At 38.1% G+C, this 23,934-nt stretch overlaps 1 protein-coding gene across 5 annotated transcripts in view; it reads right to left on the bottom strand.

The window, feature by feature from the left end:
- ABCB11 (ATP binding cassette subfamily B member 11) overlaps positions 1–21,589 on the bottom strand; it is an 88,940-nt gene extending 67,351 nt beyond the window's left edge. For 2 of the 5 annotated variants that reach the window (XM_036421484.2, XM_045575409.1), the window contains exons 1-7: positions 21,447–21,588; positions 19,746–19,844; positions 15,205–15,307; positions 13,745–13,766; positions 10,248–10,299; positions 9,159–9,397; positions 574–661 (exon numbers count right to left, since the gene is read on the bottom strand). In XM_036421484.2, coding sequence (XP_036277377.1) covers positions 574–661; positions 9,159–9,397; positions 10,248–10,299; positions 13,745–13,766; positions 15,205–15,280 — 477 coding nt within the window. In that variant the 5' untranslated portion in view covers positions 15,281–15,307; positions 19,746–19,844; positions 21,447–21,588. Of the gene's footprint in view, positions 1–573; positions 662–9,158; positions 9,426–10,247; positions 10,300–13,744; positions 13,767–15,204; positions 15,308–19,745; positions 19,845–21,446 lie in introns of those variants that run through there. The other 3 variants (XM_045575410.1, XM_036421485.2, XM_036421486.2) reach the window with 3 other exon arrangements.
- Positions 21,590–23,934: the final 2,345 nt, after the last annotated feature.

Genomic DNA, 23,934 nt, shown 5'->3' with positions numbered 1-23,934 from the left:
AGCGGAGTGCAGTGATGACAGCGCGGTGCGGGCCACATTGCAAGGCCTGGCGGGACAGATTTGGCCCGCGGGCCTTGTGTTTGACACATGTGCTCTAGAGAGCTGCTTATATCCTCTCCAACTGAGAGGAAGAGCTTTCTCATTCTCTCCTGGCTCCTCTCCCCCCGCCCCCCCCCCCAACCCGGAAAAACAAACACACCACTGTAGTCCTCAGGATTTCTGAGTAACTTAAAAGTTAAAAGAATACACGTTGCATCTCATTGTCGTGCCTTTAAACCCAGATGTTGATCAAGAAGTAAAATGGCCGGAGTGGCTCGGTGGTTGAGCATTGGCCCAGGAGTCAAAGGCACTGGTTTGAGTCCCTTGTGAGGGCACATGCCTGGGCTGTGGGTTTCCCCAGTGGGGAGCGTGCAGGAGGCAACCCGATCTATATTTCTTTCTCTCTCCCTCTCCCCTCCTCTCCCTTTCCCTTCCTCTCTCTCTAAAAAATAAACAAACACATCTTTTTAAATGAACAAAAACAAAAAAAGCCCACGATGGTAAAAAATGAAGTAAAATATAGGTGCTACTAACTTGAATATATCCTGCGATAAGAACTGCGACAGCGGTTGCAGCATAGTAACTGGCAAATTTGACCATTTCACTTTCAATGTCCATCAACCTTCAAAAGAGAAAATTGTAAGACTCTCAAGGAGGATCAAGCTACCAAAGATTACATTTGTGGGTACAGAGAAATTTAAATACATGTATTATACATATCTATTAAATATGGATAAGTGTTTTTTTTAATCTATATAGGATTATGAACAATCAAAAAAGAATAAAAATCCGTCAATAGATCTCAAGGTACCAATCACAATCGAGATGCCTAACCCCCTTCATTTTTGCAGGCCGAGATGCTAGGCTTGTTGGAAGCCCAGGGCCCTCGGTGGCAGCCCAGTACTCTGTCCACTGAGGCCCCTTCACTCGGGCTCTCTGTGCAGTGATACGTAATCACAGCGACAGGGAGATGTGTGCTGTAAATCAGGAGGCTTACTCTCCCTCCTTCAGGAATCCAAGCCGCTCTGCAAGTCTTCCATCTCAGAGAGACACTGTGAGGAATGTCATCTTCCCACAGAGGCAGAAAAGCGCTGTATTGGCAGAGCCTTTCTGCTGACTCCAGCCCAGGAAGTTCACTCTCCAGGGCGCTTTCTAAGGTTGAAGCTAAAGAACTTATGGGGAACAGCAAAAAAGCTCCAAGCATTTTCCAACTCCTCTATCACGCTGAGGCATAGCGTTTGGGATTGGCAGGGGCAGGGAGGGGAGGAAATCGATTTTAGGAAATAAGGAACTTTATAATTAGAAAATTAACACGTTGGTTGATGACTGCCCTGATCCTCAGGGACAAGATAAATGATATGGAGTCCATTTCTTTAGAAAATCAGAAAACAGCCTCTTCAGTATAGATGCTCTCACCCCACAAGCTTCCTGCTTTCTATCAGGACTTCCTTTTGTGACCAGGCTGGAAGTGTTCTCCCCTCTACTGACCTCAAAGCAAGTATCAAAGTATTATATAATTCATTTAATTCAGAACAGACTGTTATCTGTGACAGATTTTATTGCCACCTTGCACTATTATTCAATACCTTTATTGAATACATTTACATCGAGTATATACATACACACACACATATATATATACATTATATATGGATAAGGATATATATATATATCGATGTAAATGTATTTGTATTAGAATACATCGAGTATATACAGTATATATACTCGGTGTAAATACACAGATATTTGTTTTTCATGCTAGTACATTGCAAGCTACTTGAGGCCAAGTACTGGATTTAAGCTGCTTGCTTATACCGCCTGAAGCCTGGAACAATATCTTCCACATAGTAGGAACTTAATAAATGTTTCTGGATTTTGTTTTAACTTTGAAAATACTAGTGAAAGGGAAATAACTGCCTTGGTCAACCCCTCTGAAAATCTCTAAACCAGTTAATAAGTCTGTGTTCATCCCATTCCAAGGTTTTCATAATGATTAAGGGAATCCTGAGAATGAACAAGACCTAGAATATTATAAATATATATGTGAGGATATATATATATATATATATATATATATATATATATATGTGTGTACATGTATATACCCATATACGTGTATATGTGTGTGTATATATATATATATATATATATCCACAGTCAGAGGCTTTTACAAAAACTAATGATAGAGTGTATAATGAGTAAAGCCTTCTAATGTATAAATGAGTCCATACTCTGAGTTCTCTGAAATGGAATTTGGGTGTTCAAAACCAGAAACGTATGAGCATTTGTAAGAAAATTTTACTTAGCTTTCCTGTGCTGCATCCATTCTATGGACACTCTAAGCAGAGGTGACTTAGTGCCTGTCATGAACAACGCAGCTGCCAGTTATAAACAAACCTACAGGGATTTAGAGAAATGAGCACCCAGCCAGCCCTGGGATTTACTGGAGCGAAGGTCAGGAGAATTATGTCATCATTGAGTGGGGCGGATAAGGGCACGTGCAGTTTATGATTCTTTTCACTTCTGAGGCTCCTCAAAGATAAATGATTAACTCAGTTCGGTGTTATTCTTGGGAAGAAAAAGTTATCAGTTTTAGAGACTTCTTGAGAATATTTCTGGAACAAAAAGATAAACCTCTCAGGAAAACGGACAGGAAGGAAAAGAGAGGCTGGCGTAGTTCCTTTGACTGCACATCAAACTCTTCATCATGTGCCTGGTGGAAAGCTCTTTTGATTATAAAATCCTGGAAATGATTCTAAAAATTGTGCAGGTGATTCTGACCCCAGAATGGCACCATTTTTTATTTAAAAAAAAAAAAGACAAAGTTAACTTACATCTACTTAAATTAAGTTTCCCCTGACTCATTTGCTGAAGAGAGGAGAGGGGAGTGAGGACAATTAGAGGGAAAGGAAAAGGATATTTTACAAAGTATTAATATATGAGGATTCTTACCTTGCTTTTTATTTTTAAAAAATGCATCAGAAGATTGAATCACTCAATTTACACCTCACAGTTTCATACTTACTAGAGTCATAGGTTTTTCACTTAAAATACCTAGGAGGTCATTATGATAAGGTGCATTGCTTAGCGAGGAGTTTTTCTTTTAATGGTTCCCATGCCCTGTAGACATAGGCACACTGGCACCGTAGAGTGAACATCCATGTCCGCTCTAACCTGAGCATCACGATCTGGCAAAACGTATTCATGTCCTAGCTTCAAGGTGTTGGAGACTCTGTATTCCTTAATGCAAGGAATATGTTGCTAGAACACCCATACATGAGGGTAGCATTCGGACAAAATGGCTAGGTCTTACTTCCAGAGAACCCGCAACCATTTTTTTTCCCACCCAGGAATCTACTTTTTGTTTATTTTTAATCAAGTTTTTATTTTGAGATAAGTGTAGATTAGGATGCACTTGTGAGAAATATTACAGAGAGATTATGCATGCCCTCTTTCCAGTTTCCCCCAGCACATCTTGTGAAGCTCTAGGATAGTATCACAATCAGGATGCTGAAATTGAGTAATTAAGATCAGGGCAGTCTCATTGCCACAAGGATTTATCATGCTGCCCTTTTAGATGCACCCATGCTTTTATGTGGCCACTCGTCCCTTAACCACTGGCTACCACTAATCTGGTCTCTGTTGTTATAGTTTCGTCCTTTGAAGAATGTTCAATGGAATTACACAGAATGTAACCTTTTAGGATTGGATTTTATTTCAATTAACATAATTCTTTCAAGTTTCATAAACGGCCCGTTCCTTTTTACTGGTAAGTAGTATTCCACAGTATAGATAAATCACGGTTAGTTTAACCATTCATCTGTTGAAGGATGTCTGGGTGGTTTCCACTTTTTGTCTATCACAAGTGATGTTCTGTTTCTTACATTTAAGTTCATTTCTCTGGGACAAATCCCCAAGAGTAGAATTGCTGGGTCATATAATAGCTGCATGCCTAGTTTTTTGTTTTTTTTTTAAATTGCCCAACTATTTCTTAGAGTGGCTGCTCCATTTTACATTCCCACCAAGGTATGAGTGATCCAATTCCTCCATATCCTCACCAGCAGTTGGTATTATCACTTTTTTTATTTTTATTTTAGTCATTCTGACAGGTACATACTGATCTCATTTTGATTTTAATTTACATTCCCTAACCACTAATGTGAACATCTTTTCATGGGCTCATTTGCCATCTTTATACCCTTAATGAAATGTCTGTTCATGCATTTCCCCCATATTCTGAATTTTTTTTTAACTATTGTGTTTTTGAGAGATGTTTAGTTATTTTAGATCCTAGTCTTTTGTTAGATATATGATTCTCAAATATCTCTCCTGGTCTGTAGTTTGTCTTTTCATCCTCTTAACAAGGTCTTTGTAAAAAATTTTTATTTATTAATTTTGAGAGAGACAGAGAAGCATCCATTTGTTGTTCTACCTATTTTTGCACTCATTGATTGATTTTCATATGTGCCCTGACCAGGGATTGAACCCAGAGCCTTATCATACTGAGCAGTGCTCTAACCAACTGAGCTACCTAGTCAGGGCAGTTAACATGGTCTTTTGCAGAGCAAAGTTTTTAATTTTGATGAAGTTCAATTTATCAAATTTTCTCGTTATGGATTATTTTTGGTGTCAAGCCTAAGCACTCTTTCTCTAGCCATAGAAAATCGTCTCCTATATATTTTTCTAAAAATATACACTTTTATTTTTTACATTTAAAGTCATAATCCATTTTGAGCTCATTTCTGAATATGTTTGGGATGACCTATTACTTCCTCACCATTTAATAAAAACTTTATTTTTCCTTCAATGAACTATTTTCCACCTTTGTCAACAAACAGTTGGCCATATTTGTGTGAGTCTGCATTCTCTATTCTGTTCCTTTGTCAATATCATACTGCCCTGATTGCTATGGCTATATGATATGAGTTAAAATTGGGTATATCGTTTCCCTGCATTTCATTCTTCTTTTTGAAAGGAAGATATTCTAGTTCTTTTGCCTTTTCATGTACATTTTAGAAAAATTTTGCTGAGGTTTTGATAGAAATTGTATTAAACATGTACATCAATTTGGGAGAACTGACATTGTTACTGTACTGAATCTTCTAATTGATTAACGTAGTATGTGTCTCCATTTATGTTGGTCTTCTTTGATTTCTTTTATCAGCATTGTGCAGTTCTCAGCATAGAAATCCTGTACATGTTTTGCTAGGTTTACACATAAGTAACAGTTTTTAAGTAGTTATAAGTTCTATATTTTGAATTTTGGTACCCACATTTTTGTTGCTAGTATATAGAAATACTATTGAATTTTGTATTTTAACTTGTATTCTAAGACCTTGTGGAACTCGTTTATTGGTTCTAGACTTTTGTAGGTTCTTTGGGATTTTCTGTGTTGAAAATTATGTCATCTGCCAATAAAGATATCTGTAATTCTCCCTTTACATCTTCAAATATTTAATTTTAGTAAAAAAAAAAAAACATAAAATTTTCTACCTTAACCATTGTTTAATGTACAATTATTATATCAATATTTTTTTTACCTCTTTCCTTCCTTATTGCACAAGCTAAAACTATGTTAAATAATAGAAGTGAGAGCATATATTCTTACCTTATTTCCAGTCTTATGGGAAGGTACACAATCTTTCAATATTAAGTATAAAGTTAACTTGGATTTTTTGTAGATGCTCTTTTTTAAAGGGAGGGTTTGCTTTTTGTTCTTTTCATTATGCATAGATGTTGAAACTTTCAAATACTTTTTCTCATCTATGGTGATGATCATGTGGTTATATTTATTAGCCTGTTAACGTGGCAGATAACATTGATTGTCTTTTTCAAATACTGAACCAGCTTTGTTTCTCTAGAATATAACCCACTTCCTTATGGTGTATAATTCTTTTTGTATGTTGCCCAGTTCTATCTGCTAATATTTTGTTAAGATTTGGCATCTATATTCATGAGGATATAATAATGTATAGTTTTCTTTTTTGTAATATGTTTGCCTGGTTTGGGTATCAGGATAATATCCTATATAATAAAAGGCTAATATGCAAATAGACCAAATGGCAGAACAACTGAAACAACCGAACAACTGAACAATCAGTTGCTATTATGTGTATTATGTGTGCTGACCACCAGGGGACATGTGCAGAACATGACAGGTGTCAGCCACAGTGGCAGTAGAGCAGGTGAAAGGGGGCATCAGACCACGGCGGGGTGCTGGTCGCTGTCAACAGGGCAAGCTTCTGGTGGTTACTAACAATTCTTTGCTCCTGTGTGCACTGCAGTTCTGCCAGTGCTGGCCACACTTGCACCTACTGCTGGTGCTGGAGCCACTGCTCACACCCACTGCTAGCACCTGGCACTAACCCTGATCACTCAATGCCATCAGTGGGTGCCAGCAGCTGCTGCTGGCCCTGATTGCCCTTCAGGGCTTCTCCACCTCCCCCTGCTCCTGAAGGGAGATAGGGGCCAGCAGCCACCTCTTGCACCTGCTGCCAGCACAGCCCTGCTCACACCCACAGCTGGTGCTGGAGCCACCATTCACACTGTTTTGTGGTGCCCTCTCAAATTGTACCAGGGTTGGTCTGTGTGATCAACAGAATATAGCAGAAATGACAATATGTCACTTCCATGATTTCATTAGCTTTTTAGAATTTATTTGCTCAGAATAATCAAACAGTAAGGTGAAAAAAAGATAAAAGGAAAGTCCAAATATCAAAATGCCATTTACTTCTATCCAAGTGTAAAAACTGATAAGTTAATCAGGAGGCCTAATGTTCTGTAATCTTTTTCAGCATTTTTCACTAATTGCCACTTGAAAGGCTTTAGCCTATAAATTCCATCTAATAGATTATAATTGATATATGGAAACCAATATAATAAAAGAAAAACTAGCTTCTACTATTAAACAATGCATACTTATGTTGATAAAATCATTGAGTTGCCTTGTATGGCCCAAGACTGATAGACCTATTATAATAGGTGGAGAAATTGGACTTTTAATGATATACTTTTTCAAGAAAACAAGTTGCAAGGAGTTGGGTAATTTGGGAGGCATATTAACTACTTTGAGGAAGAAAATGTCCTCTTCCTTTTCCTCTGTCCCACCCAGCTCCATTTTGTCAGTGATCTTACTACATGAAAGCTAAACTAACATAGTAATTCAGAGGTGCAACAGTATTAATGTCAGGGACCATAATAATTCACAATTAAAGTATTTAGCTCATCAAAGGAGATCCTAGTTAAAAAAAAAATGTCCAAGAAAGGTGTGGTCTGCACAATCTGAGTTATCATATGATTTTTTTACATGTTTGGTATCATGTGGACTCAGCTAAAGCCAGTGAACTTCTGAAAACCACTATTTGCTTCTCACTATTTGCTCACCTTGAAGTACATGACCCAGTAATAGTGAATAAAACCCAAGTAATGGACATCCACAGTGAATTCCTTTCTAATGGATGTTGGTGGTGCAGAATAAAGGTAGATTCATTCTTTAATTCATCTAATAAATATTTATGAGCACTTGGTGTCACGGATATATCTCTAATATTTATTTACTTATTTATTTATTTATTTATTTATTTATTTATTTATTTGTAAATCCTCACCCAAGGATATTTTTCCATTGATTTTTTAAAGAGAGTAGAAGGGGGAGAGACACAGAAAGAAACATCAATGTGAAAGAGACACATCGATTGGTTGCCTCTTGTACCACCCCAACAGGGGTCCAGGATCAAGCCTGCAACCAAGGTATATAACCCTGACTGGAATTGAACCAGGGAGCCTTCAGTTCAAGGTCCAACACTATCCACTGAGCAAAATCAGCCAGGACAGTTTTGGTCCTTCTAATAGTTATTTCCAAATTTTAAAACATAATAAGATATACTTTTAGGAATTTTCCCTTGAAAATTTTTTCTTCATAATTGTTATTAAGGACTTGGGTCTATTTACATAATAAAGAAGTCTGAATGCATTTTTTTTTAAGGGGGAGTGGTTAATTTTACATTTTGTAGTCATTTCATTCTGTAAAAGCAGTTCATCTCTATCCTTCAACGTTAATGAAAGACTTAAAAGATAGTCACTGGAGATAGTCCCTCTTTCATACAAACTGTTCTGAGTCTTCTAAATTTAGGGGGGGGGGGGAGAATATATATATATATATATATATATATATATATATATATATATGTATTCAAATTATGTTCAAAATTTTGGTTAAATGAGTGAATGAATAAAATGCCGTTAAGAGTAAATAATGTTATGGACAGAGTGATTTAGAAGGGTTTTTCGTAATCTGGAATCAAGCCTGTTAAAACTTTTTAAATGAAGGCGAAAAATATAAATTCACTTAGGAAGGCCATTTCAAGTGTCTTTCTAGCCAGGAGGTGCCCAGCTCTTTGTTCTTAAACCTGAGCATATGGGTTCATACGTGCAAATGACCTTGTTCTGTCCCTGAGGCATTGGGAGGCAGGCTGCAAAGTCCAAAACAGTGAGTCAACCTGTGTACTCGAACTCTACTGATTACCAGGCAGCTGTTGGGATTATCACAAAGAAAACAGTAGTAGCACAGCCAGCTCTGGCTAATCCTCATGGTTTTGTGACACCATACCACTCTTCCATGAAATTCAACTACTCACTGAGACCAGTGGCCCCTACTTCAAGGCCTCTGGCATACTAATAAAATTCCCATTATACAGAAAAGGTTGGGGATTATTAGCCATGACCACAGAAACTAAGGAATGGATGAGAGCTAGGAAAAAAAAAAATAAAAGGAAATCTTGTATCTAAGACATGACATTGGACTCAAGTAAAATCCATGGATCATCTTTTGGCATTAAGTATTGATAGCCCCGTCCTTAAACCTATACACCACAAAGTGGTTAAATTTGGATGTTGCATTTAATGGGCAATTTCCAAATATGTTTTTTATTAGGATTTTAAAACCTGGTAAGATAGGAGAACCTCAGGGCAGTGTAATTTGTAAAAATGTGGGTAAATTTATGTTTCTGTGTGCTCTACATTAGATACCATTCCAGCTCAGAACATGGCAATATGTTCCCTCTACACATTTTTAATTACAATTTAAGATGTGAACAAAAAAGTAAAAAATAGCAGCCTACCCACAAGGTATTCCATTAGTCACGTTCTGGTTGAGGGAGCTGTTGGTCCACACGATGGTGTTATTTACACACGCTTTTCCAGGGATCTGGAGTTCTTGCAATTCAGTCTCGTAGTCAATAAAAACATCTGTCATGGTGCCAAAAATGAGTAGCACGCCTGGATGGGCTAGTCCATGGAGAAATGCACATAAACCTCCCACAAACATCAGCCAAATGTCAGTCGTTGAAGAAAATCGAAACTTGAAAAACAAAGGATTCAGATATCATCTATGGGTGAAAAGCAGGAGAGGTAGGAGGACTATTTAATTTTAATTACTAGATTCTGACAAATAGTATTCAACACCAAATTTTGTGGGAGCATCATATTGAATAACAGAGTTCTCACTAATTATATCAAAATGAATGGTATAGCAGTTATCTGAAACATTAGACTATTACACTGTCAGTCCATGTTATTTCTTTTCTTTATCTCAAGAGCTGACTTTATTAGTCTTATTACCAGTTGAAAGAAGCCTATTTAGCTATTTGTCCACAAACTTATGAGGGAAACAATCACTAGCACTGATACCATTGGCATGTGTACAAAGTTCACTGTGCACATGTATCAGTAGGACATTCAGCAATGGTATCAGTAGGACATTCAGCATGTAGGACATTCAGCAATAACATACATTGGCTCCTAGAGCTGATAATGGCAATGAAGAATGCCTATTTGTGCCTATAAATGCCTTCATCATGAACAATGGAGAGAAAATACTTATATTATACTATTTCTAAAGTCTTGTCATAAGAATAAATATGCACAATATGATTTCTGTGATGATTTTCCTTACTAAAATAATAATTATGAACATAGTGATTATTTTCAAGGATGCTTTTTTGATCTACTGAGTAAGATTTGTATGTTTAATTAGCAATACATTTCTAATTGCTAGTCAGCACGTTATCACATAGACAAAGTTTATGACTGAAAAAGGAATCACTGTAGTTAAAAACCTGCCAAAATGACTAAAGATTTAACACTTCCTCCACGATCTGAACGATTCATAGTTACAAAGCCTATGTCATAAGTCAGCACCGTCTTATTACCAATTGAAAGAAGCCAACTGGACTGCTGTCACCTTTCTTCTCATTTTGTGACCTGAAGAGAGAAAATAGGGATTTATGGACCATCCTTCCCAAACAATGAGAAATTCTCCCTAGGTGGTGAGTCAATGAGTTATTTTTTAGCAAGAAAAAAAGCTCCCACTGTTAAGAAACTCTTGCCAAAACTAATATCTTATAAATAAGCTTTTATTCTTCGGATTTATCTCTTATAGAGATTTCAGTATAGCTATATTTCATGTTCAAGAGAGATTCAATGATGTTTTTCTGAAGGCACTGAGAGAAATTAGAAAGTACTCCATACTCTCAGTTATACTAATAAATAACTATTAGAGTTCAGTCTTAACCCTTGATCTATTTCTTTTTTAAAACATTTATTTATTTATTTATTTGTTTGCTTGTTTGTTTCTTTGTTTATATTGTAGACAGTATTACAGATGTTCCCCATTTCCCTCCCCACTTTTTGCCCCACTCCACACAAGCCCCATCCCATCCCAGGCCTTGCCCACACTATTGTCTGTGTCCATGGGTTATGCATTATGGATATATATTCTTAGGTTAATTTTTTTTTTCATCCCCTCCAACTCTCTCCCCACTGAGATCTGTTATTCTGTACCACTGGACATATTTTGTTCATTAGATTCCACATATAAGTGAGATAATGTCATATTGACCTATTTCCTGTGGTTAGATTATCTGATTTAAAACTTCCTTCTAGCACTTAAAACATTTTACAACTACATTAAATAGTGTTGATGCGATGAAAAGTTTCCCTTAAACTCCATTACTTCCCATTAAATTATATTTCCTTAGTATTTCTTACTCATTTTGTTTCTCAGAAAGTTATACTTAACCCATCTTTGATCTTCTCAACTCCAAGCATCTCTACTTCAGCTGAGTCATTCATTCATGGATACACCCTGGACCTTTCCTTCACCAGGAACTACTCTACTCCATCGCATACTGGGCCAGCCCAGGCATCTTGTTTCCTCACTTCCTCCTCCCTTCCACAACTATTTGTCATCTCACCTGAGACATGCAGTCCCTTAAGCCCTCCATTTACTTATAATTGCTAAACCTCATAAAGATTTGCTTCCTTCCCCATGCATTCCCAGTTCCCACTGCCTGCCAATTAAACTACGCTCTCAACATCATCCTCAATCATTTTTCCCAAAACCTTCCTTGGAAACTTCATCTCTGTATCCATCCTGAATGTTTGCCATCTTCTCCTGAAGCCAGGCTGCTGGGCTGGCTGAAGACAAGATCTCCACCAAGTGAATTGATGCCAACATTTCATGCCATGCCTAGCATTTGGTTATCCTGAGTTTCCCTTCCAGCTCAGAGTAGAATACCAAGTCCTTGGTGTAGTATTTAAGGCCCCCCATGGTCTGGCCAACTGGCTCTCGGACCTTGTCTCCTCTTACTGCATGCCAATTCTTACTACCTGAGCCATCTGGCCTCTTTGTGGACCTTTGTCCATGCCAAATTTGTTCCCTCCTCTGGGCATTTGCACTTGCAATTTTTTCCCACCAGAATGCTGTTTTATCTACTTGGTCAATTCTTTCTACTTCTTCAGACCTTCACTCATAAGTCACTTTCTCAATGGGGCCTTTTCTGGCCAAAGTTGGTAAAACTTCAACTTTCCCCCACATGATTTCATAACTCCATTCCATGTTTACTTTTTCCTTGGTGGAAATAAACTGATAGATTATCACTAGCTACCATGCTATATATTTTATTTACTTATGGTGTTTATGATGTGTCCCTCCCTAAGATGTAAGCTGTAAGCTCCTCAAGCGCAGAATTTTTTGCCTAATTTGTTCTTTTCTGTACCTCAGCCCTAATTTTAATGCCTGACATCTAGAAGGCACTTAATTAATATTTGTGAAATGAATGAATGAGAATGGTCTCCAGCTTTAGTTCATGTACTTTACCCCTCTAGAGATTGTTCCTGTCCCCCCCAGCAGCTTTATCAAACTTTCATTCTTATATTCTCATTCTTCTTTATTACATCTCCTCTAAAAACTGAAGACGAGAAAAGGGAAAGAGAGAAAAACTTATAGACACAGACAAGAGTGGTGATTGCCAGAGGGAGGAAGGGAGGAAGAGGGCATGGAGTGGGGGGTGGGGGAACATAAATGGTGATGAATGAAACTTTGCTTAGGGTGGTGAACACATAGTGTGGTATGTACCCTGTTTCCCCAAAAATAAGACAGTGTCTTATATTAATTTTTGCTCCCAAAGATGCGCTAGGTCTTATTTTCAGGGGATGTCTTATTTTTCATGAAGAAGAATACGGTACACATTTATTGTTAAATGAAAATAAAGGAAATTTACTACTTGTATACGGTACGGTAGTACGGTAGTTGACAACACAAACCAGACAAACTGTGAATCCTACAGTATCAAGAATTTACTCATTTATTCAATGACAATCATGTCATCATCTTTTGGAACATCATCATAACAATCCAATTCCTGAATTTCCTGGTGAATTTCTTGTGACTCCATTTCTTTCAGAATCAGTGGATCAAATCTCTCATGTTTAGCCTAGGGGGGGGCCTTATTTTGGGAGGGATGCCTTATATTTCACTCAGAAGGAAATCTGTAAGTAGGTCTTATTTTCGGAGGATGTCTTATTTTTGGGGAAACACGGTACTAGCAGATGTATTATGGAATTGTGCACCTGAAACCTGTATAATTTTGTTAACCAGGTCACCCCAATTAATTCAATTTTAAAAAGAGTAAACTGAAGAAATGTATAAATAAAAATAGAAAATAAAGAATTCATTCAAACTTCCTGGTCATTCTGTCATTGCTTTTCAGCTACATTCACACCCATTTTTATCTCTTTCCCACCCAGTATCATTCTTCTAAGCCCAGGCTAGTCCTACCACTTCTAGTCCAAATAATGTTACCACACCCAACACCTCCCTCTGCCGTGAATTACTTACTTAAAATTACTTAAATACCTTCCACCTCTCCCTTTCTATCACCTTTATTTCAGAAACTTCCTGGCACCTCCCAAATGTCTTCTAAATTAGACTCCATCTAATTTTATCGGTATGCCAATGTATGATTAACTATAATTTATTTTATACAAGAATTTAAATTCCTAAACTAAAGAGGAAAATGTAATGATTAAGTTTTAGGTATCTGCTATTTGCTTATAGAATTTGGGCTTGGGAACCTCCCCTGTACTCACAAAATCATACTTATACACCTTCCCTACGGTTTAGGTTGGAAATTCTGTGCTTTTCCTGAATACACAGGGGAGATTTAGACCTAGTCTAGAAGGAATATTCCAAAAGGTTTTTGAAATCAAATTATAATAATGTTTTAAAAAGGAAAATAATGGATTATTTATACCATTTTATAGGAAGTGCAATGTACATAAAAATATTTCCTCTGCTTTGTGCGTATCATAGGAATATTGTGAACTTATTCTAGAAAAAAAATGTATTGTTGAAATAGTCACTTACTGTGAATTCTTCTCATTGTTATCTGTCAGAATAAAAACAATGCACAAGGCAGTTAATGACTAAATACAACATAATCATTTACAATTTTGCTCTAGAAAAACACCATTCCTATAAATTATTTTTTATTGATGTAACATAGCAAAATGATTATTTGCTATTTCTCCTTTTTTATTCTCTCTTTCTGTACATATACATATACATAAAGAAGATGTTATTTCAGGATTAGGGCTGCAGGCTTGATTACATCTCTGAATGACTTTTCTTCAGGTATGAAATATTTGTATCTTCTGAATATCAACTAGAGACCAACATTTCTAAACTGAACGAAGAAAAATAAATATCTATTTATTATTTGGTTCTTTAGAAACATCAGAATTTACCCACTTAGAATTTAGACCACAAATTAACCGGACTATATAATGCTGTTGCCACTTGCATACCAGAAGAAGCTGTGGGATTGATCTGCATGTTGCTTTCCCAGCACAGGTCAGAGCAGATGGAGGGTAGGAAGCAAAAGGGTTTGAGTATGGAAATCATAGGGAAAGGAACCCAAGGTGCTAATGTCAACCATTACCATGAGCAGCACATCCTGATCCTCCTGGCATGTTAATTTAATTTAATTAAGAGTTAAGTGGCATTATAGTACAGATAGAGATTAATACCTTGGGTTTGGGAATTAAACAGAACTGGGTTATGGCTCCATTAAGAGTCATGTGATCTTTGCCAAGTTTTAAAAAGTGTATTCAAGTCTTAGTTTCTTCTCCTGTAAAATTATAAGATTTGTTTAAAACAATAAGACTTGCCCGACTGGCGAGGCTCAGTGGTTGAGCTTGCACCTATGAACCAGGAAGTTACTGTTCAATTTCTGGTTAGGGCATATCCCCAAGTTGTGGGCTCATCCCCAGTAGGGAGCATGCAGGAGGCAGCTGATCAATGATTCTCATCATTGATGTTTCTGTCTCTCTCCCTCCCTCTCTCTGAAATCAATAAAAACGTATTTTTAAAAAATAATAACAGTAAAACTTGCTTAGAATCATCTGTGCTCACTACATGCTAGGTACTAGCCTTTTTCCATTCTGCCAGCATAGTCTTGGTTCAGTTCCTCTTGGGAAGCAGTGCTCACAAAATAATTACTGCTATAATTAATTATTACAATATATGAATAAAGTTAATAATCATAGCCAATGCTGGAACAACCCTCCTCTCTCTAGGAAACAGATATTAATATTAATAGATACTTCCCTCACCCATACTTTATACATCTTTACCTTAACACTTTCAGACATTCCATTACATGGATTCTAGGGAGAACCACCCATTCATGTGTGAGAAACATGTTCGGTGATAGTTCTAAATATTGTTGGTGGTTTGTCTCTGCCCCTTGAAACCTCACTAGTTTGTTCCACTTTTGTTCTAACTTGTCACTGTGCAATAGGCAGTGAGAGAAAAGGGCCACTTACATGATCCATCTGACTCAAAACCATGATTCTCCTCTCCAAATTTCTTCACACTGCGAAGAATTACCGAGTCAGTCATGGCGATTGCAATCTGTAGCCAGTAACCCTATAAAAGAAAAGAAAAGAATGATTATAATGATCACTTTTTGAACCAAAGTAGCCAAATGAAAGAACAACTTGGTTCAAGAAATAACCTTTTCTAACACTCTCATGCAAAGCATATTTAAAAATATATAGCATCAGTGATGAGAGAGAATCATTGATTGGCTGCATCCTGTTTGCCCCACACTGGGGATGGAGTCTGCAACCCAGGCATGTGCCTGACTGGGAATCAAACTGCGACCTCCTGGTTCACAGGTCCATGCTCAATCACTGAGCCACGCCAGCCAGGCAAAAGCAGATTTTTTAAGTGATTAAAAACTCCATGAAAGAGTCTAATTATTAGGAAAGATAAACACAAATCATTGATTATGGATTTCTCAGGCTGATGAATGGATAGATGTTTTTTATTTATCTATACTTTCTGCTTATCTATTCATCCTTCCTTTTTTTCTTTCCTTTTTTCTTTTTTATTGGTAAAAATGAAAACCACTAAAAGGGCAAAGCCAATTGGCAACATTCATGAGTCAGTGTATCCAACCAACAACACTCAGTACTGGTAGGGAGCCCTCAGTGCTCCTCCGTAAACACAGCAAGTCAGTGTGAACCAGAAGAGCCGCTATCCGCTCATTTTATAAAACAAGTATAACCTTGACATCAAAACAAACAAGGACGTCACAAAAAATTATAATTACTTTTCAAAATAGATTTAAATTCACTAAATAAGATATGTTAATTATAATTCAGCAGTTTATGAAAACATCTGAGCAATGTTAATTCTTATGCAATGAAAAATTATTGATCATTTTTATATATGCAGAAAAAATATTCAATAATAGCAATATCCATTCCTGACTTAAAATTCTATAAAATTAGAAAAATCATTATTTTGCAAGCCAATAAATAAATATAGGAAAATGACCAGCAATGAGTACTAAAACCATTCACTGAAATACTGGTGAAGAGTAATTATCCAGTAGTGCAAAGTGTTGTGAGGATGTAAAAGAAAGACATTAGATTAAGTCGTCATAGTTCCTTAAGTTCCTTTTGGCTGTGACAGTCTCTCATACTTTTCTTGTTTTGATGACCTTGATAGTTTTGAGGAGTATTGAGCAATTGCTTTGTGGAATGTCCCTTAAAATCATATTAAGTGATATTTTCTCAGATTGGACAAATGTGTATTTTGAGAAGGAAAACCATGGAGTAAAGTACTCTTCTCATTACATAATATCAAAGTACTATCAACATGATATAATTAAGTAGTTTATGAGGTCAGTACAACTAAAACAACTAAATGAACCACATTCAACATTATTTTACTCATCAACAAAATTTTAATATAGAGAGATTACATTCAGAGACTGAAAATTTTGCTGGTTCTATAGATTCTGAAATTTTAACAAAAAAAATTGTTTTTCAGAAAGCAAAGGAACTCTTTGATAATGAGAAAATATTAAAACAACTTTAACAATAGTTATAATAGCATCTCTTAATCTTAAAATAAGATAATTTTTTTTAAAAAAGATAATTTTTTAAAAATTCGGCCTCCTATGATAGCTTTCCTGGCTGAACTCTTCATTTAAACGCTTTCTTTCTACTGGTGTGTAAACATTTGGCAGTATTTAGAAGCCGTTGGTGTAGTGTCTTGCCCATGAACTCTGGAGTCTCATAGATCTTGGTACTGCCCTGGCTTCACTCTGTTATTGGGTATGTTTTTTAACTTCTCTCCAGGCCCATATTTTCTCATATTTCAAGTCAGGGAGTGGTGGTGATGTTAAAATCTGACTTTCGGAATGGTGTGAAATGAAATGAATCTGGGCACCGATGGAGAAGGTAGCTAAAGTTCCCTTTGCCCTTCAAGCTTAGTGACTGAGTCCCTCCTCCCCTCCCCCACAACACACACACACACACACACACACACACACACCTCTTGCTCCTCCCTTCTAAGGTCATTTGTAGTAAGTCAGGCTCTTTTTAAGGAAGAGAATACTGATCAACCAGACTACTCTCTTTGCTTCCCCTCTCCGTGCCTTCAGCAATTCTGTACATTAGCTTTCGCTTTATGCTTGCTTACATTTTCCTTCTTTCTGAATGCAATGATTTTTTTGTAATATCTATTTTACTATTAAAAAGTAATATTTTCAGACAAAAATTTATGCAGAGCATGGATTTCTATCCCCATAGCATTCCCATACCCTTCAGCCAAAAACCATGAGGAACACACCTGTAGTTGAAGAATCTGGATTTATTACTTGTTACAGTGAGAGAGAATGGATTGGGGGGGGGACTGTGGGTGTCTCAGTAGGAGGGTTGTTAGGAATAACCAATTATAGGGCATGAGCTTTAGTTAGATGATTTGGGAGAGAGTCCAATGAAGTGGGGGTTTGCTCCAGATTGGAAGCTGTCAGAAAGCCAGAGTAATTTTATGGGTCGGTTAAAGAAACAGCAGTCATTCATTTAGCAAGAGAAAGGGATGTTTGGTATTTCTAGTAATTTTGTTATCTCATTGCATCTTCCCAAAGTTGGAATCACAAAAATTGCCACTATCTTTGTGGGTGCACGCAAGCTCATTATCACTCCCTCTGCTGCCCTCCCCCCGGGATGCCAGGGTTTGCAGGAGAGGGAAGCCTTAGTGCTCAGGTGCCAGGTCCTTGGGAGAAGCCCACCTCACACCTGCATAGCATCTTCCAGGTAAGCCGGGCCACAGCCACGGGACCACAGGGGCTGGTCAGGCTCCCCATGGGTTCGCACAGGAACTGGTATGCAAGGCTGGCCGGGAGAGAGCATGCTGCCTGCCCAGCTTCCATGCAGCACCACTGGGTGGCCCAGGGGCCCACGCTTCACCTCAGCCCATGATGTCCAGCCGTGCTCACCACATCTCTGCATGGGGACTTGGGCACCATGACTCGGGCAGAGGGGGGCGCGTGGGGGCCCAGGGGCCCAGGTGCTTCCCAGGGCCCAGAGGTCAGCTGGGTCCTCCTCTTTCACACCAGATGCTTGTGCTTTGATCGCCGGTCAGGCCTAGGGACTGCACCTGTGCACGATTTCGTGCACTGGGACTCTAATTTATAATAACCTAGTTTTATCTTAACCAACACAAAAAGACCCTCAGTGTTAAAAATAGGATACTATGCTCTTTCCTTTTCACTCTAAATTTTTATGATGTCCCTAAAACCTCTCAGAACAAATTTCAGGATCTTTTAGAAAAATATATTTTTCAATAAATTTGAGAATATGGAAGTTTAAAGTAGGAAAGCAAGATTTCTAAGCACTGATTGGCAGACTTTAGCCACCTAATCATGCAATCCCCCAAGAATTCTTAATTGTTTATGCCAACACCAGTGTTTCTCTTTGCTAAATGGCATGTACTGTATAACCTGTGTTCTACATGTACTTCTGTTTAATTATCCAGGCTTAAAGGTTTTAATTTCTTTGATAAAATGTGTAATCCTATCCACACAGAAACCCACACTGAAGAACAGTTTTCTGACCTTTACTGGTAGACATAGCAAAGAGTTTTCTACCTTAGGACATTAGCAAGACAAGCGGATGGGGTAACCTTGGAGGATGTACCTAGTTGATTCCTTGAGACCTGGTAATCCTTAACATTAAGGACCTGGGATCTTGTCTCAAGGACAATGGTAACTAATAAAGGCTTTCGGGTAAAAGAAGGGTTTGTTCACATTTATATATATTTTTTTAAAAAAATTCAAAACTCTGATAAGGCTTGAGATTAGGGGAACCACACCTAGAGAGATACCAGGGAATCATGTTGGGAAGATCAGAAATCCCCCCAGATCAAGCAGAGGCTCCCCCAACTTTACTAAGGCCCGGAGTATATTATAGTTCAAATCACTCCATAGCCAAAGTGCCTGAGGTCACCAAAGGAAACAGGTTGTGTGATGTGACACAGCCAAGCCAATGGTGCGCAGGTTCTTGTCACTTAGGAGATAGTTTTGTTTTTTGAGGATTTTTTTTTTTGTGTGTGTGGGGGGGGGGGGGGATGGAGTGGGGAGATTTGTTCTCCTTCAATTCCATTTGCTCTTAAATACTGACTTTAAAACATGTTGGTGTTGCCTAGACTAAATTCAGGAGGAAGAGGCTGAGGATTTTCCACATCCAGACCAACATGGTAAGGAGGAACCCTGACAGCCACTGAGGAGCTGAGGGACGGCGAGGGAGAGGGCCAGCTCAGGAGTGGAGTGAATACTCTCCTGGCTCTTATAAAGTTGTCCCCTGTGTCCCGAGCTCCACAAACTCCCCTTCCCTGAGCTGCTCAGAGAGAAAAGCGGAACTGCTCCTGCTCCTCTTGAATTTGGAAGTCACTTTCCAAGCCACAAATTTCGATTTTTTTAAAAATCGCTTGCCTTAGCAGATTTGGCTCAGTAGAGTGTCAGCCCAGGGACTGAAGGGCCACGGGTTCAATTCCAGTCAAGTTCACGTACCTCAGTTCCAGGCTCGGCCCCCGGACCCAGTCAGGTTTGTGCAGGAGTCAACTAATTGATGTGTTTCTCTCACATCGATGTTTCTCTGTCTCTTCCACTCTAAAAATCAATAGAAAAATATTCTCTGGTGAAGATTAACAAATAAATAAATAAATAAATAAATAGCCTTTAGAACATCTTTCACTGCTGCTGTTGAGGGATGTAGGTAGGACTCCTGTGTTATCATCAAACCTAACAAATGATTAATTTTTCCAAAGGATCATTAAAGAAGAAAAGAGCTCCTTATACTAAGGAGCAAGAAAAAATGTTATCTTGTAGGTTGTGGGATGATGGTGTGTGTCAACAATGTGGGAGACACTGTCCAGAGATGGAATAAAAATGGGGCCCTTATAGTCCGGAGGGAAAGGAACACACAGGAACACACAAACGTCCTTTCTTCCCAGAGTCACAGCTGAGATGGAGGACCGAGGACTAGCTCATCCAGAAAGTGGGGTTGAACAGTGCAGTTACTGCCTGCTCTCCTTGGTCTCTCCAAGCATAGCCCTTTCATCTTCACAAAGCAGCATAGCACTCTAATACTTATTCCTACAGTGGAATGCGGGCATTTTAAGCAATTTCAGTGTCTTTTAAAACCAGAGTGGGCAAAATTTTTCCCCCTAAATTACTTCCTAATTCACTCCCAGCATTCATCAGAAAATATTTGTCACCATTACTCTTAGTGGTAGAACTCAAATTGTTCAAGGGGCTTACAATCGAGTGGGGGAGGGGTGTGTAAACAGTTACTCCTCAGCAGGGAAATGGAGGCTTCGGAGATCATTACAGAGTTACAGAGCGAGCCCAGGAGTAACTAAGTCTGGAGCTGTAGAGGGTTTGTGGGGATAGGTTGGCGGGTACCTGCACATAGAAAGAACCCCTATTAAACACGAGCCTATACATAAGTCAATACTTTAAAAGTTGAATAATAATCACTATTAGAAACCAATATTAAGAGTCTAAGGTACAATCACTTTAATGTGCCTCTAAAATGTCTAGAAAGCTATTCCTCCCTCAGAACATTTAGAAAAGGCGCACTTAATTCCCAGTCTTAAATGTGTATGATATTTGATCTATGCATTCAAATCATCAGCAACATGTAATTTCTACTAGCTAGGGAAACTAAAACTAGACTCTAGAAACAAACTTTTTCCCCTTTGGCCAGGTATCCAGAGCTCATATTTTTCAGTATCTAAATTATTAAAAACTAGGAGAATGAGGAAATGAGCATGGTGTTGGAGAAAGAAAAAAAAAAGGAAGTCAGTATAGTTTTTTTATTAAACCAGCACCAGTTTTCTGGGGTAGGATTTGTGGTTATCAATGCAAACAGAATTATGCTTTCATAAAGCCAAGTTAAGAAATTTCACTGGCATTTTCATTTTTGGTAGATTATTCACTCTATTTCCCCTTTTGTACAACACATCCCCATACACCACAGATTCTCAAGAGAATTGATTCATAAAATAACATCGCTATAAATTAGGAGTCATCTGTATTGTATATAATATTATGAAATCATTCATTATTCTGCAAGTCATATTATTTATCGCATGACAAGAGGCCATCCTTTAGTAAATAAAAAACACAATGCCCCACACAGTGAGCTTTGGAGGAAATGAACTTGCAGAATATAGGCCTCAAATGCTGTAGAAATTATAAGTAGCTTACCTGTGAAAGTGAACTCGAGGAGGCCAGAAGAAACAATGAACTCCACTGTGGAGAGTCAAAGGGTTTTTCCAACTTCGGTGTTCATTATAAAGCATTCAACAGAATTCAAACTTTTTCGGGAACATTGTCTATTTGCTTAAGGGTCAATGCCCTGAAGGCCAGCCTACGCACAGTTCAGTGACATCTAAGAAAAGGTTGAACATGCTCAAAGTAATAACCCCAAACACGGAGTGTGCTGGGGAAATGCTCTGAGGGTTCAACAGGCTGTGGAAAGTGCTGATTTGCCTGGGAAAGAGGCGAGCTGCAGGCAAGGGGGTCTCAGGGAAAAGTACTGTGATTCTGGCTATATCTAACTCTTCTTTTCATAGATTCTTATTTTTAAAAAGTTATTTAAAAATATGACAAGGCAAAACAAAACAACAAAATCTTTAAACTTTCGCCCTCAGTTTAGAAAGATTATTCTTGGAAAATCCCAGGTTGCAGGTCCCCAGATTTTCCAGGAGACAGATAACCTAAAAGAAAGATAACCTGCTTCATTGACCCTTGCACCTGGCCTGAATAGTCAATAACCTCAAGCCCTACTTCATCCTCAGATGCAGTCCTGAGTGAGTAGATTAATGATTTTTTAAAAGGTTCAGATTAACAGATATGTCAGTCAAATAAACAGATATAGCTTATCCAATGGTTTTATGTTGCCCATATCTGTTCCTCTTCTTTTTTTGTTATTCCTTACATTTTCTCAAAATGCTCTTTTCTTTTCTTTTTTCTTTATTATTATTATTATTATTATTATTATTATTATTATTATCTTTCTCCTTGCCTGAGCTAACCCTTGCCTAAGTGTGTCTTATTATGGCCTTCTGTGACGAATAACAGCCAACAATGGTCAAGCCCATGTTGGGTGCCTGGCTCAGTTGAAGTTTTATTTGTTCTACCTTATTCAGGCTTCTCAATAACCTTAGAAGTTAGATGCTATTATTGAGGAAACTGATACACAGAGCAGCTAAATAATCCATCCAAGGGCATCTAACTAATAGGTCCAGAGCCAATGCTCCTGACCACCCAATGCTAACAATTCCTCCACTTGTGCTCTGAAATGCACTCAGTGGGCCAGTGCTTCTCAGTTTGCAGAAAATCAGATCAATTTAAACAAATAAGGACACATTTTTAAATTTAAAAGTTTTATTTAAAATGTAGCATCCAGACCAGCTGATGTGGCTCTGTGGTTGAGCACCAACCTATGAACCAGAAGGTCTTGGTTTGATTCCCAGTTGGAGCACATGCCCAGGTTCTGTGCTAGATCCCCAGTGAGGGGTGTATTGGGAGGCAGTAGACCAATGATTCTTTCTCGTTGATATTTCTACTTCTCTCTCCCCTTCCCTTCCTCTCTGAAAATAAATAAATAAATAAAAGTAATAATGTCCTATTTGACACCAATTAAGACCCAGAAAAAAGACCTTTGTTTTATAAAACCAAAAAGGAAGCACAGCTGCAGGATTATAAATTTGATTGGGAGAAAATTCTCAATAGAATTTTTCTATCTTTGTTATGGCCGTTACTGACGACTGCTAAAAGGTAAAAATGCTAATGAGAAAACTGTTACCTCAGAACCAGAGTGGAGCATCTTGCTGGTCCTAGCACCCTAAGACTTCCTTTGTATGGCATGTAGACCTAGGGGAAGATGAAGCATAGAATTTTAGAGCTGGAAACATTGCAGATACAATGTTAAGTCCTCATTTAACATCATCAATAGTTTCTTGAAAACTGGGACTTTAAGTGAACCAATGTATAATGAAACCAATTTTACCATAGACTAATTGATACAAACAAGAGTGAAGTTCCTGGGGCATATTTCTGGTCATAAAAACATCACCTAAACATTGAAATAAATCTGAGCTGCACATTCATTTAAGAAAGACGAATAGCAGAAACCGGTTTGGCTCAATGGATAGAGCGTTGGCTTGGGGACTGAAGGGTCCCGGGTTCAATTCCTGTCAAGGTACCTTGGTTGCGAGCATATCCCCAGTAGGAGGTGTGCAAGAGGCAGCTGATCGATGACTCTCATCGATGTTTCTAACTCTCTATCTCTCTCCCTTCCTCTCTGTACAAAATCAATAAAATATAAACAACAACAGAAAAAAAGAAAGATGAATAAAAACATTATTTTCCAACCCACTTATTCCCAGTTTAGTGTCAGGGTGGCCAGAGCCTCTCTCAGCAGCCCCACCCATCAGGAAGGAGCCCCCTTGAACAGGACCACACACACACACACACACACACCACTCCCTACACGCACATACACTCACTCAGTCTGGGACAATGAGGACACACCCATTTCCTTGACATACTCATCTTTGAGATGTGGGAGGCAACCAGAGTCCCCAGAGAAAATGCAGACACGGGAGAATGTGCAAATTCCACACAGACAGAGGCCCTGTCTGGAAATCAATCTTTTCCTCCTCATCAACTTTGTAATGAAATACATTGG

This window comes from Pipistrellus kuhlii, unplaced genomic scaffold, assembly GCF_014108245.1.
Source record: "Pipistrellus kuhlii isolate mPipKuh1 unplaced genomic scaffold, mPipKuh1.p scaffold_m20_p_7, whole genome shotgun sequence".
Lineage (NCBI taxonomy): Eukaryota > Metazoa > Chordata > Mammalia > Chiroptera > Vespertilionidae > Pipistrellus > Pipistrellus kuhlii.
This window is presented reverse-complemented; position numbering and strand designations above follow the sequence as displayed.